At 44.7% G+C, this 15,984-nt stretch overlaps 1 protein-coding gene across 1 annotated transcript; it reads right to left on the bottom strand.

Moving 5' to 3' along the window:
* Positions 1 to 1,680: 1,680 nt before the first annotated feature.
* On the bottom strand, positions 1,681 to 1,976 carry LOC307101930 (protein BRICK1-like; the record flags this gene model as incomplete). The annotated part of the gene is made up of 1 exon (XM_079775439.1): positions 1,681 to 1,976. The coding sequence occupies one exon, from the start codon at positions 1,974 to 1,976 to the stop codon at positions 1,749 to 1,751; it is 228 nt and encodes a 75-aa protein (XP_079631565.1). The 3' UTR covers positions 1,681 to 1,748.
* Between the last annotated feature and the right edge of the window lie 14,008 nt (positions 1,977 to 15,984).

Raw genomic sequence — 15,984 nt, forward strand, 5'->3', positions numbered from 1 at the left:
AAAAAAGCATCTAAATAAAAAAAAAATCAATAAAAATGTCTTCCCTGAGATCTTTAGTTTCCATTATCCAGTTTATACTTTTTAGAAAAAGCTCAAGTCTGTGCATTTAGAAGAGTAAGGTCTTCTGAATATTATCTCAAATGGAAAAACTCAGGTTTATATAACTGTAACCGGACAACCAAGGGATCCGGGCTGCCTGTCACTACTTGAGCCAATTAAGCAGAGACAGGGTTGAATCATGTATGAGTGTTTATTCCAATAATGCCGGTAGTAAGGGAGAGCAGCAGGTCATCCACTAAAATCTGCTCTCCAGTCCCCCATAAGCCAGCTGCTTAAATTGTGTAGAAGGACAAAGATTACGTGGGAAAGTGGGAATTACAGGTATGGGAAAGTGGGCATGGGATAATCATCACAGGTTACAAGTCATGCGGGCTGGGGGTGAGGGTCACAGAGGGCGGGCGCATCCAGGCACCCCAGGACCAGATTACAGGTAATAGGGGCTGGGAGTTGTACAGATCAGGTGCCTCTGGGACTAGATTGTTCCAGCCAGGAGGCTGGGACAGGAAGATGGACAGCATTCCGATGTTAGCTCTCATGTCCCAGGGTGTACAACTCCCAGCCAGGTGAAAACGTGCTTTCTCTAATGAGAACAGAACCGTCATGGTTAACAGAGCATGATTACTATTTCTTACAATTGTAGCTGGTCCCCGATATTCTATTTCTGCCCCTACACAACCTGCATTCACATGGAAGTCTAGGCCACAGAAAGGCTGCTGAGAATAATTTTCTCCTTTCCTTTCTTCTCTGGATTGAAATGTTGGCTTACTCTGGGCTCCCTTTATAGTGCTCTCTGGAATCCCGCCTTTGTGCTCAAAATGGAGTTTCACAATGTCCACTGTTATCGAATGACTTGTTTTAAATTGCAAATCCACCTTATGATCTTTTGGTTTTCTCTATGGAGATAAGACAATAAATCCCCAAACACAACCCTGCTGAGACCAGTACTTACACAGCTACTGATTTCAGGAAACAAGGAATCATGAAATAAGCTTGGACTCCTCTATCTTCTTCTTCTTCTTCTTTTTTTTTTTTTTTAATAGTTGAGGAGTTTATTAGGGAAATATCAGAGGCAAACACACCAAATGACAGAAAGAAAAATTTAAAAATGTCCCTTCAAGCCAAGTGGGGACCTGGCCTTGACCTCCCAAGAAGGCCAAAAAACTGGTGGATTAGCAACAACATTCTCTGGCAGCCACCTTGCCAGGGCATGAGTCTCTCAGCCAGGACTGTCTGCTACCTCCCAACAAAGGTAGGGAGGAGAAAAGACTGTTTATAGAATCAAGGCAGAGGCAATGAGAACTGTAAGGAAAATCTGAGAGAGAGAGAGAGAGAGAGAGAGAGAGAGAGAGAGAGAGAGAGAGAGAGAGAGGTGGAAAGGACCTTAATAAAAAGTCCCAGGCTTTTGGCTCTGAGTGCTTCAAATACATTGACAAGTAGTTTTACAAAATGTTACTGAAAAGGTAAAATGCCTAATGTTTTCAAGAGTTCCCTTGGACTTCTCCCCACATGCCATATCACACTGCCAGATGAACATGGCAGAGCCCAAAAGGCACATTTTTGAAGAAAGAAAAACAAGAATAAGCCCTGTTGCTCTTTAAGGAGAGAGAAGGAGTGGAAGGCTGCTGGGACCTTTCCCACGTAGGCCTGTGTTCTGTAAAGCAACTTCCCAGCAGCAGTCTGGCACAGTTCTAGGTGAGGGTCTCACCTTTTGTCACCTTTGCTTCAATGTACTCTATTCTCCGTTCAAGGGCTGTCAATTTCTCATTTAGTGTTGCGAGTCTTGAACGACAAGACATATCGGACGAGTTGAGAAAGTCCGCGATTTTCTTGATGCTGCTGGTGATGATTTCAATGTACTCCCGGTTCGCCCAGTCCTGGTGAATTTCCCGCTGCACAGGATCCTCTTGTCCCGCCATGGCCGCCGCCTAAGGAAGTCTCTATCTTCTTGAAATAGCCCTTGAAACAATATATTTTCTAAATTCTCAAAACCAGAGAATTGTCTCCGTCTAGGGGACCAGCTTCTTGGTTAACTAAAACATGTTGATTCAAATGCAGTAATCCTATATAATAAAGAGGTAATATGTAAATTGACCCTCACACACTCACAAGATGGCTGCCTATGACCAGGCCAGCAGGGGGGTTAGTGAGGGATGATCAAATGACTGAACAGCAGGCTGCGTGGGGCGACCAGGCCAGCAGTGGGGCCATGAAAGGCGACCAGGCTGGCAGGGAGGGGTGCAGTTGGTGGTGACCAGGCTGGCAGGGGGGGCAGTTGGGGGTGATTAGGCTGGCAAGAGGGGCAGTGAGGGGCGACTAGGCTGGTGGGAGTGGCAGTTAGGGGCAACCAGGCCAGCAGAGGGGGGCAGTTGGGGGTGACCAGGCAGGTAGGCAGGTGAGCGATTAGGAGCCCGCGGTCCAGGATTGTGACAGGGATGTCCGACTGCCGGTTTAAGCCTGATCCCCAGGATCAGGCCTAAACAGGCAGTCAGACATCCCCCAAGGGGTACTGGATTGGAGAGGGTGCAGGCTGGGCTGAGGGGACCCCCCGCCCCCCGTGCACGAATTTCATGCACTGGGCCTCTAGTGGAAGTATAACCTTGACTATAAAATCTGCTACTTTCAAAACTAGGAGAGATGCCCCAAGGCCTCCAGATGTGTACACCAGGGTCTCCCTAGTGTGGTTTGCAAATCACGTGGATGCAAGATGATTTTAGGTGGTGCATGGATAAACTTTAAAAAATACTGTAATCACGTCCTAGCTGGTTTGGCTCAGAGGATAGAATGTCGGCGTGTGGACGGAGGGGTCCCGGGTTCGATTCCGATTAGGGACACATGCCTGGGTTGCAGGCTCGATCCTCAGTAGGGAGTATGCAGGAGGTAGTCAATCAATGATTCTCTCTCATTATTGATGTTTCTATTTCTCCCTCTCCCTTCTCTAAAATCAATAAAAAATATAAAAAATACTGTAATCACTATTTACTTGTTGTGTAACTGGGCAACCAAGGGGTCTGGGCTGCCTATCACCACTTGAGCCAATTAAGCAGAAACAGGGTTGAGTCATATATGAGCGTTTATTCCAATAATGCTGGGAGTATGGGAGAGCAGTCAGTCACCCACAAAAATCTGCTCTGACTCCCCTTGCCAGCTGGCTTGTTATATACACACCTGAGGGAGAAGATAGGTATGAGCAGCTGTGAGCTACAAATGTAACATGGAAAGGGGAGGGTGGAGTCTGAAGTCGGCTTTCAGAAGCTCAAAGTCTGATAACAAGGTGGCTAATCTATGATGTTACAAACAGCTCAGCCCGTTCCTGGTACTGGAGAATGGTCAGTGTTCCTGAGAAAAACTCCCAGTGGGGGTCAGGGTCCAGGTGCAGCAAGCAAATCAAAGTATGTCCTGTCTTTGGTCTGTTCTCAAATTGTGTTTCTTTTCTGAGTAATGGACCCATCTGGTGTCTTATCTTTTTTTTTAAAATATTTTATTGATTTTTCACAGAGAGGAAGAGAGAGGGATAGAGAGTTAGAAACATCGTTGATAGAGAAACATCAATCAGCTACCTCTTGCACACCCCCCAATGGGGATGTGCCCAGAACCAAGGTATATGCCCTTGACAGGAATCGAACCTGGGACCTTTCAGTCCGCAGGCCGACGCTCTATCCACTGAGCCAAACCGGTTTCGGCTGATGGCTTATCTTTTACAGGCCTGTTTCACCCTCCAGTTTCTCAGGTCTGTAAGAAAACTTCTTATTTATAGTTAGTAAGGTGAATAATCTATACATATAAAGAGGTAATATGCTAATTGTCCGTTACGGTGTCCCAGTAATGGCCAATTTGCATATTGACAGACCAGCAGGAGGCTCTGAGTGCAGCAGGGGGTGGGCATCCGGAGCCAAGTTCCCGGGGGTCTGAGGAGAGTGCCTGACAGGAGCCCGGACTGCAAAGAAGGAAGAGGAAGCGGCCACGGGGAGCTCTTCCAATCCCCCTGCACGGACACCCTACCCCAGCCCCCACACCCTTGGGGGGACGGGGAGGCTGACCAGACGGGGAGAAGACCCAGCCTGAGGGGTAGCTGCAGCCCGCACCTCCGACTCCCGATCTCTTCCCCTGCCATCCCCATCAGGGGCGCCCACAACAATAGCATGCCGGTGACCACCTGTCAGTGCCCCTGAGGCACCCAGGGCCTGCAGCTCGCTGCTGCCGGGCCCCCTCCGCTGGGGCTGGGCATGCCTCTCCTCCCTACAACTCCAGACCGGGGTGGAGGCAGGCCTGATTGGCCCCCAGGGTCAGACCCTTCTCCCCCCCACCTCCCCAACAGCGGCAGCGCCGTCTCTGCAGCAGAAGCATGCTGAACCTCACTGGGGGCGTGGCTAAACCCACCCTCCTAGCCCACCTGGCTCTGCCCTGGCCTGGCCCCCACCCCACTCCAGGAGATTGGAGCCCTGCCCTGAGCAGGTACAGCTGGGAAACAGCCACGTACAATTTAAAGAATGGCGCCAAGCAGGAAGGTTTGACAGTTACTCCCCCTTTGGCCTCGCTGTCTCCCTAGCGCCCCCCCTAATGCCCCGCCTGCCGCCAGCGCCTCCAGGGCCGACCACCGCTACAGGGGCTGCTGGCCAGAGCCCGCCCCTCTGAGGCCTGCAGAACCCTCTGCAAAGCTTCCATAGCTACAGTCCCAGGAAACAATCATGCCCTCCTCCCCTAATCAGCACCTGCTACCTGTGAGGGTGCCCGTGAGCTTAAAAATAACAACCCCTTCCCATTTAGACATCACTTACTTGATGAAACATTTCTAGCTTTATTAGCTCAGAACCTCCTCATGACAACCCAGTGAGGTAGGTAGAGAAGAGATTATAATTTCCATGGTATATGTGTATGTATTCAGAAATGAAGCTCAGAGAGGAAAAGTGTCAAGCCCAGTGGTTGCCAAGGTGCAGCACATGCCCCACAGGGGGGGCAATTTGATTTTAAGTGGGGGCAATTTGAGAATGAGTTAACAGTGAATTTTTTGCATTTCTTATGGTTCTAGGGGGCCTCATCTACAGCGTATCCTACATAATAAAAGGCTAACATGCAAATGACCGAATGGTGGAATGACTGGTCACTATGATGCGTGCTGACCACCAGGGGGCAGACACTCAATGCAGGAGCTGCCCCCTGGTGGTCAGTGTGCTCCCACAGGGGGAGCACCGCTCAGCCAGAAGCCGGGCTCATGGCTGGCAAGCACAGCGGCAGTGGTGGGAGCCTCTCCCACCTCTGTGGCAATGCTAAGGATGTCCGACTGATGGCTTAGGCCCACTAAGCCATCAGTCGGACATCCCCCCAGGGCTCCCGGACTGCAAGAGGGCACAGGCGAGGCTGAGGGCCCCCCAAGTGCACGAATTTCGTGCACCAGGCCTCTAGTGATTAGATAACGGTGGCTCTATTCTCATTACATGTCCTTCCCCACTCTCAGTTGCAGAAAGTTGAATAGTGACCCTCTCAAAATTCATGTCCACACAAATACACTCAGAATGTGACCTCATTTCAAAATAGGGTCTTTACAGATGTAATTAGTTAAAGATCTCAAGGTGAAATAATCTTAGATTTAGGTGGGCCTTGAATCCAACGACTAGTGTCTTCATAAGAGAAAGGAGATTCAGAAAAAAATGGTCATGTGAATATGGAGGTAGAGATTGGAACGATGTGGGTAGAAACCAAGGAACATCAAGAAGCTAGGAGAGGGGTGTGGAGCAGTTTTTCCTCCAAAAGGAACCAACCCTTCTGATATGTTTATTTTGAACTTCTGGTCTCCTGAACTGTGAGAGAATTAATTTCTGTTGTTTTGACCTACCCATTTTATAGTTTTTTATTTTTATTTTTTATGCCAGCTTTTTGGAAATGAATACACTTAAAAATGTATTCTACAAAAAATACATGGTGTACAGAATGTGATTTCACAACTGTTGCTACTTAGACTGGTATTTCCTAATTATTTAGTTAGCAGAAAGTGCATTGACTTATAAAAAGTAAGTAAATAATCCCACAGGAGGAAGAAAGATGTTGCAAAACTGCCATGGGTGGCATGTGAATTGGGGACCAGCTTGGGAGCATTGTGTTTGCGATGGGCTCCTTCCACCGGGAGAAGCATTGTGGGTGATCTGGGCCAACTCTTATCTCCACCCCTATCAACTCTGTGACTTTGAAATATTTTTATTGATTTCAGAAAGGAAGGGAGAGGGAGAGAGAGAGAGAAACATCAATGATGAGAGAGAATCATTGATCAGCTGCCTCCTGCACGCCCCCAACTGGGGACTGAGCCTGCAACCTGGGCAATGTGAGGGAATGGAACGGTGACCTCCTGGTTCATAGGTTGCCACTCAACCACTGAGCCACTCTGTGACTTTGGGTAAAATACAAATAATGGCCTTGAGAAGCACATCTTCCTCAGCAGTAAGATAGGGACAGAAATAAATATCTCACAGAACCCATGTGGTACAATGAGTTCCTTTTCCCTCGGTGTTGCAATACCGAAACCTTAGTTATCTGAACCCATGCCAGGTTGGTGAATGTGGGGGTGAGGGGGCTGGTGACGGCTAGCAATGTACAAAAGGACATTTTGTAATCGGAGCCCTCAAATGTGAGTTGTGGTTGAAAAATATATAGGGCTGAGCAATAAGGGGAGTGAGTTGTGGTAATGCAGTAGGAACTGGTACAAATGGCCCTGCATGAGTCACAGCTGAGTCAACTTTCTATTCTCTCTGCGTCTTATTATGTATTTTATGAGTTATGATGGCCTTTATTTCTCCCTCTTTTCAACCCTATTATTTCGGAGTTTATAAAAGTGAGGAAAGCAACACTAGACACTGTCAGAAAGCATGTATTTAAGAAATTTTGTAATTTGATGTGGATCCCTGGAAGTACCCTAGGATGGTGTCCTAAGCAGACTTGGCTGGTACCAGCAAGGTGTCCTGGAGTGGGAACAATGCAGCGAACATGTATTGTGTACTAGCCAATGGGTAGGCGCTGTGTTAAATGCTATCTCATTTAATCAGTCCTGAAATTTCTGAGGTAGTTGTTACTATCACGTTTCTTATTTTACAGAGGGGGAAACTGAGGCTTGGAGAAGGTAAGTAACTTGTCCCAGATCATATAAGCAGAGGTTAGGTAACTTGTTTCCTTTCACCAAACAAGGCAGTCTGCCCCTAGAGCTTGCATCCCTTATCTGCTTATTATGCTGTGTAATGGCTTAAAAAAAATGTAGAAATACAGGAAGGGGAAGAATGCCTCTGAATGGTGCAAGACAAAGAACTTGGTCTTTGAAGTCAGGGGTGTCTATTACAACCCTGGCTCTGCCACTATGTGACCTCAGGCAAGGTACTTAAATTCTATGAACCTCTCATTTCCCATCTGTAAACTGGATGCAGTAATGCATGTGTCTTAGCATTCCAGTGAGTGTTAAGTAAGATGTATCCAGTACAATGTGAGGTGCATAGGAAATAGTACATTTTGATATCTGGTAAAGTAAGGTTCTTTTTTTGGTTGTTCTTTTTTGAAAAAAAATCTTGATTATTTTTGGGCACATCTCATAGATGAACTTTAGAATTAGCTTGCCAATTCTATAAAATATCCTGCTGGGATTTTGATTAAAATTGCATTGCATTTATTATTTAATTTGGGGATCATTAGTATCAGTATGATATTGAATCTTTTTATCTAGGAACACATTTTATGGCCATTAAAATTATATGGTTATCTTCAATAAAGTTCATACTTTTACATTTAAAAAAATATTTTTATTGAATTTTAGAGAAAGAGAGGAAGGGAGAGGGAGAGAGAGAAACATTGATCAGGGAGGCAGCCCACTACCTCTGCCTCCTGCACACCTCCTACTGGGGCTAGAGCCTGCAACCTGGGCATGTGCCCTGACCAGGAATCAAATAAGCAACCTTTTGGTGTATGGGACAATGGGCAACCAATGGAACCAAACCAGCCAGCTCCTTTTTAGTTTTTTTCTTAAGTAATTCAAGGTTTCAGTGGAATTGAATATAGCTTTCTTCTCTACTACATTTTCAAATTAATTTGTGATGATTATAGAGAAGCTGTAGACTTTTATGTTAATCTTGTTTCTACCTTTCTGAAATTTTTAGTTAATCCATATAGATATTATGTGATTGCCTTGGATTTTCTATGTATACTAGAAGCCCGTTGCACGAAATTTGTGCACGGCGGGGGGTTGTCCCTCAGCCCAGCCTGTACCCTCTCCAATCTGGGATTCCTAGAGGGATGTCCGACTGCCCGTTTAGGCCCGATCCTGGTAGGATCGGGCCTAAACGGGCAGTCGGACATCCCTCTCACAATCCAGGACTGCTGGCTCCCAACTGCTTGCCTGCCTGCCTTCCTGATTGCCCCTAACTGCTTCTGCCTGCCAGCCTGATCACCCCCTAACCACTCCGCTGCCAGCCTGGTTGATGCTTAACTGCTCCCCTGCCAGCCTGTTTGCCCCCAACTTCCCTCCTCTGCCAGCCTGGTCACCCCTAACTGCCCTCTCCTGCAGGGTTGATCACCTCCAACTGCCCTCCCTTGCAAGCCTGGTCCCTCTCAACTGCCCTCCCTTGCAGGCCGGGTGCCTCCCAACTGCCCTCTCCTGCTGGCCATCTTGTGGTGGCCATCTTGTGTCCACATGGGGGCAGGATCTTTGACCACATGGAGGCAGCTATATTGTGTGTTGCAGTGATGATCAATCTGTATATTACTCTTTTATTAGATAGGATAGAGGCCTGGTGCACGGGTGGGGGCCAGCTGGTTTGCCCTGAAGGGTGTCACAGATAAGGGTGGGGGTTCCCTTGGGGTGTGGGGCGGCCTGAGCGAGGGGCCTGTGGTGGTTTGTAGGCCGGCCACACCCCCTGGCAACCCAAGGGGAGGCCCTGGTATCTGGAATTTATTTTCCTTCTACAATTGAAACTTTGTAGCCTGGGGCGGAGCCAAGCCTGCTGCTCCCTCCGGGGTGGCAGCCATTTATGTGGCAGTTAATTCACCTTCTACAATTGAAACTTTGTAGCCTTAAGTGGGTGAGCCCGGCCAGGGTGTGCAGAAAGCTTTGCTTCCCCTGTTGCCGCCGGCAACCCTGGCTTGCTCTCTCAAGCTCCATTCTGCCGCCATTTGTTTGAATTTGTTTACCTTCTATAATTGAAACTTTGTAGCTTGAGTGGAGGCTTAGGCCTGCAACGGCTATGGAAAGCTTGGCTTCCTCTGTTACCTAGGAAACCTTGCTCTCTGTGGCTGTAGCCATCTTGGATTGGGGTTAATTTGCATACTCGCCCTGATTGGCTGGTGGGCGTGGCTTGGCTGGTGGACGTGGCTTATGTAGCGGAGTGATGGTTAATTTGCATATTACCATTTTATTAGAGAGGATGTCCACTTTGCCAATATTCATATATTTTTTATTTTTTCTGATCTTTTTTGTATTGACCAGTAACTCTAGAACAAGATTATTGACCATAAAAGTAGGCATCATTATATCTTGTTCCCAACTTTAATGATGATGTGGTCTAATATTTTACTCTTCAGAATGATATTTGGAAATTGGCAAAATGTTGATAATTGTTGAAGATGAGTGGCAGGTATATAGAGCTCATTAATCTATTTTCTCTGTGTTTGTGTATGTTTTAAAACTTCTATTATTAACAGTTTAATGAAAAAAAAATAGAGTCAAATGAAAAGAAAGAACAAATTACAAAATAATCATGGGGATGTAAAGTACAGCAAAGGGAATATAGTCAACAATATTATAATAACTATGTATGGTGCAAGTGGGTAGTAGGCTTATCAAGGTGACCACTTTGTAAATTAAATAAATATCTAATCACTATGCTGTACACCTGTAACATAATATTGCATGTCAACTGTAATTGAAAAATAAAAAAGAACAAGACTTGTTTTAAGTTTTTGGTAGTAACCCCTTTTCAAATGAAGGAAGTATCGTTTCCCGCCTCTAGCTTATTGTAAATTTTTTATTTGGGATGGGTATAAAATTAAATGTGTCCTCAAAAAAGTATTTTGAAAGAAAAACTTCAACAAAAAGATATTTTGAAAGAAAAACATTTCCATCTCAAACGACCAAAAGAAAAAGTATGAGAATCGCAATATAAAGAACTGAGAATTCATTCATCAAATATTTAGATCGGCTTCTTCTCTCTTTTCATCAAGCGTCAGTTTTCAATAAGAGTGGAAGTGCCTCTAGGGCCTGGCACATGCTGAAAACACAGAAGGGACTGAATTAATAATGTATCATTGCTAGAATGTTTTTTTGGGGAGAAAGATGTTGGTCGTGGCGGCTGTATTGCACAGCTGAGATCCCCTCTTCCAGGACGGACGGATTTATCCCCCAGCTGCTGGGGTTAGAGTTGGCTCACACTTTCCAGCTCCAATCCGTTCCAGGAGCTTCCCATGGCTGAAGAGAATCACCTTGCTCAAGTTTCTATCCTCGTCCCTGGAGCACCTGCACCCACAGACTGGCCTGCGCGGGGCTGTAAGATCCCAGCACCCTTGCCCAGCTCAGGACAGGTGTTGGCAGGGCTGGTTCCTCCTGAGGGCTGCGAGGGAAGGAGCTGTTCCAGGCCTCTCTCCTTGGTTTGTAGATTCCCATCTTCTCCCTGTGTCTCTTCACATCAACTTCTCTCTACGTGTGTTTGCGTCTGTGTCCAAATGAGACACTAGTCTTTAGGATTAAGGGACACCCTATTCCTGTATGACCTCATTTTAATTTAACAAATTACATTTGTATGCATCCTATTTCCAAATAATGTGACGTGCTGGGGTACTGGGTGTTAGGACTTCAATATATGAATTTTTTTTTTTTGGGGGGGGAGACACAATTTTACTGGTAACAAAGCATCATGTCAAGCTTTCCTCTGATATCTTGGTCCTTCCTTTATAAGGTTTCTTTGCACCCCAGATATCCTCTTTCTTCTGACCTCTCTCTTCACATTATCTTCTGACCTTATCCTCTCTCTCTCTCTCTCTCTCTCTCTCTCTCTCTCTCTCTCTCCTCTCTCTCTCTCTCTCTCTCTCTCTCTCTCTCTCTCTCTCTCTCTCTCTATATATATATATATATATATATATATATATATATATAGAAATATGCTAATTAACCGGGACACCATAATGGGTCGACTGGACAGGAGGAGGTTGCGCACGCAGCGTCGGGGGCAGGGCGGCAGGGGCCTGCGCTGGGGAGGGCCTGGTCAGCAGCGGCCGAGGCTGCTTCAAGGGCCGGAGAGGGAGGCAGGGCTGGACCCGCAGCAGCCACGGCTGCTGCAGGGCCCAGGGAGCAAGGCAGGGCCAGACTGGCGACTCCAGGGTGGGCGGCGCAGCCAGACCCGCCCCCACGTGGGTCCGGCCCCACAGCTTGACAGCAGACAGCAGGGCCTGCTTGGCCGTAGCCATGGCGACCTGGGAGCAGGCAAGCATGGCCCGCAGGCAGCACCCAGCAGGGCCTGCTTGACCATTGCCATGGTGTGGAGCAGGCAGGCCCCGCAGAGAGCAGAGAACTACGGGGAACGGGCCTAAGCCGTCAGTAGGGCATCCCCTGAGGGCTCCCAGATTGGAGAGGGTGCAGGTTGGGCTGAGGGACCCCCCCATGCACGAATTTTGTGCACCGGGCCTCTAGTCTATATTATAAAAAGCCAGTGACCGTAACGCTGTAACTCCGTAAATGACCAAACGACCGGTCACCAGGAGGTGCATTAATGGGTCCCGCAGTGTGGTGGGTCTGGGTCCCCACGGCACGGCGGGTATGGGTCTCATGCAATTTAGTGCACTGGGTCTCTAGTTGTATAATATTTGTAGATATATATGTATATATATATTCCAGTTAAATTATATATTCCAGTTATATATATATATATATATATATATATATATATATATATATATATATATATATATTTTTTTTTTTTTTTTTCCCCCTTCTCTTTTGGTGGTTTAACCTGGCTTTGATTTCTTGTTTTCTTTTTATATTGATTTAGAAGATTTCTTGTTTTCTTTTTATATTGATTTAGCTTTTTCTCTAGGGCCTTATCCTTTCTCCTAAGGGATTCTCTCTCTTCCTCTGGAGTCTAACCTATTCAAACAGTGTTCTTTTATTTTTTGTTTTATCCTCTGTTCTCACTCCTCTAATAAAACTTAAGCATATCTTTAAAAATCAATGCATTTCTTTCCTTATTTCCTGAGCAAAACTGATTCCCAGAGGCACTGTGTTAGACAGAGGCCTTTTACATTATTCTTTAATTTTAATTTTAAAACTTAAAACATTTTTGAAAAATTGTGGTAAAATAAACATAACATAAAATTTACTATCAGCCATTTTAAGTGTACAGTTTAATAGTGTTAAGTATATTCACATTGTTGTGTTTAAATTGTTCTTAACCACTGGTTTACAGTAATTTCATTGGGTCATTTCCATTCCTCAAGCCAGGAAGACAAGATGCCCCCTATAAAATCAATACTATTTTCTTCTTTTCTATTATGAAAATTTTTAGCTATAAGGAAAAGTTGAAAGAAAAGTACAATAAGCACTTCTATACCTACATTCAGCAATATTATTTAACCTATTTGCTTTGTCTACCCATATATATATATATTTATATGCATATATACATGTATATATTTACATGTATATATATGTGTGCTCATAAATTCACAAGCTTATGAATTCATGATATCATTATCACACCAAAGAAAATGAATAAAATTCCTAATATAATCTAATATTCAGTCCATATTCAAATTTCCCCTATCTTCTCCAAAATGTCATTTAATGCCTTTTTAAAAAAAATATTTTTTTTTTATTGATTTCAGAGAAGAAGGGAGAGGGAGAGAGAGATGGAAACATCAATGATGAGAGAGAATCATTGATCAGCTACCTCCTGCATGCCTCCTATGGGGGTTAGAGCCTGCAACCTGGGCAATGTGCCCTGACCAGGAATCAAACCAGGGACTTCTCAGTGCATAGGATTACAGTCAACCAACTGTACCACACTGGCCAGGGCTATGTTCCACATCTTTATTCAATTATCTATCACTCAGGTTGCTTCTATATCTTGGCAATGCCCTTCCTTTCCTATTTTGTCCAAGTATTGCTACCCCCTTTTTAAATTTCCATTTGCCTGAAATATCTTTTTCCATCTCTTTACTTTAAATCTGTGTGTGTCTTTCGATCTAGGTTGGTCGCTTGTAGGCAGCATATGTATGGGTCGTGTTTTCTTCTCCATTCAGCCACCCTATGTCTTTTGATTGGAGCATTCAAGCCATTTACATTTAAAGTAATTATTAATAGGTACGTGTAGTCATTTTATTATTCATATTTTTAAATCTTTTTTTTCTCTTCTTAAAGAATACCCTTTAATATTTCTTGCAATACTGGTTTGGTGGTGATGAACTAACTCCTTTAGCTTTATCTTATCTTGGAAAAATTTATCATTTTCAATGTGTAGTTGGATGAGTTGTGACAAATATATAGGATCATGTAACCACCATCACAATCACTATATAGAACATTCCCATCACGCCAGGAGGCTCCCTCCTATGCCTTTGCAGTCAATCTCCTCTCCTTTCACTCTTGCCTCCAGACCCTGGCAATCCTGATCAGATTTCTGTCCCTCATTTTGCTTCTAGATTGCTATGTAAATGGAATTGTGCAGTATGTAACATCATGGTGTTGCATGTATCAGTAGTTTGTTTTCTTCTTATTGCTGAATTGTATTCCATTACATGGATATATCACAGTTTGTTTATCTGTCCACCAGTTGCTGGACCTTTGAGTTGATTTCAGTTTTTGGCTTATTATGAATAAAGCTTCTACTAACATTTGCCTACAAGTATTTGTGTGGACTTAGGTTTTCCCTTGAAAAAATTCCTAGGAATGTGATTGTTGTGTCATATGGTAATCTACTTTGGGAAGAAATGGTATACTGCTTTTTAAGACATTAATTCCACCCAATGGAAGAACATGAACCAATGCATACTATACTTCAAACACTCACAAGCCAGGTAAATTTCTCACTTGGGTGAGTGAGGGTTGGGGAGAGAGGATTATAATATGACTTTATTGTAGTGACTCACAGTCCTGGATAATCATTAGAATCTCATAAGAAGCTTTTATAAAGTTTGATGCTAGTTCCCAACCTCCCTTTCAGAATTAATAAGTTTTGGTGAAACCTTATATATTTGAAAGAGCCTCAGATGATCCCAATTATAGCAAAGATTGAGGACTTCTCTAGTGGAAGTTCTCTCATGGGAAATGGTGCCTGTGAAATAGAGATGAGGCTTTTTTAATAACCAGGAGGCCATTTCCTTGATGAAAGTGAATCAATAATATGGGTAAAATTGGTGCTAACTTTGATGGTATTATATGAAATGGTATGAAAACAATAACATTTTTGGGCTGTAAATATATTTAAAAAGTGTTATGTCTTGCATGAGTTTTTAAAAATGTATGTAAGAGAACTGTAATTCTGAACTACTTAGGACACTTTAAAATCTAATTTAAAATGTTTTTATGTTCTCATATAAAAACCTCAGCTCTACTGCACTTTTTCAATATCAAAATATATAAGGAGACTTGCAAAGTTTTTGTTGTTGTTGTTAACTCTGACAAAAATTGTTGCCTCTCCTGATCAGTTGAATATCTTCCATAGTATAAAGATGATTCAGTTTTAAATAGCATAATTTCTTTGAGAAAATCTAAGCCAATTTTGGGCTATGATTTACAAAACAAACTACTGTTTAGCATTTTTCGATTTGATTAGAAAGAAATACCTTTTAAAGCAGTTTTGCATATTATTGGACCCCATTGGAGAAACTTCTTACCTGTATCATATTCTTTGGGCTTGGTTCTTTAGCTCAGAATGTCAACTTCACTCTAAAAAGTGATGAGTTGGCCCTAACCGGTTTGGCTCAGTGGATAGAGCGTCGGCCTGCGGACTGAAAAGGTGCCAGGTTCGATTCCGGTCAAGGGCATGTACCTTGGTTGTGGGAACATCCCAGTAGGGGGCGTGCAGGAGGCAGGCTGATCGATGTTTCTCTCTCATTGATGTTTCTAACTCTCTATCCCTCTCCCTTCCTCTCTGTAAAAATCAATAAAATATATTTAAAAAAATAAAAAAATAAAAAGTGATGAGTTGTCTGGATAAAGTGTTAATGATTCAAGAAAACATCTCTGCTTTTCACAGATGGCTTTCTCATTGTATTTAGAAGTAAAATACAGACAGGCTCCTTCAAGGTCACAGCATGGGAAAGGGCTCCAGGGTGGTTAAAAGGATGCCTCCTGGTTTTAGGGAGAGGCTTAGGCAAAAACCAGACACCAGGGGAATGCAGAGGGGCCCCTCAAAGGCTCCTGGGCTCCAAAGGCTCCTAGTCGTGCTTGAGGATGAGCCTTTTGAAGAGATACCTCACCCAGCCCAGCCTGGGGGCCAGCCAGCCTGCAGGAGGTGAGTTAGGTGGTTGCCCATCTTCTTGATGAGTTTCACCTGCTCACCTAGGAAGTCGTTCTCCAGGAAGTCACAGAGCTGAGGGTCTGAGGGGGTAGAACCCAGGGCATGCAGCTCCAAAAGGGCCTGGTTCAGGTTCCTCTCCAAGGCTCTGGCGGCTTCCATGGTGACCTGAGTGTCACCCTACTCATCCTGGGAGGCTTCAGCACGTCCTGGAGAGAATGCGGCCCACTGCGCTGGTTTTGCATCTTTAGGAGATGCTCAGCGCCCTTGCGCTTCTTCTCCGCCAACTCTGGGAAGAAGTGGCCCACGCCCTGCAGAGCCACATCCTAGAGGTGGAAACCGAAGCCCAGAGAGAGGTAGGTGCAGGAGGCCCACAAGATGTCGGGTGACCAGGCGGGTGATGGCAGCCTCTATCTCAGTGGAATAATTCGGACGAATTTGGGAGTTCACGGTT

Source organism: Cnephaeus nilssonii (assembly GCF_951640355.1).
Source record: "Cnephaeus nilssonii genome assembly, chromosome: 6".
In the NCBI taxonomy this organism is placed as follows: domain Eukaryota; kingdom Metazoa; phylum Chordata; class Mammalia; order Chiroptera; family Vespertilionidae; genus Cnephaeus; species Cnephaeus nilssonii.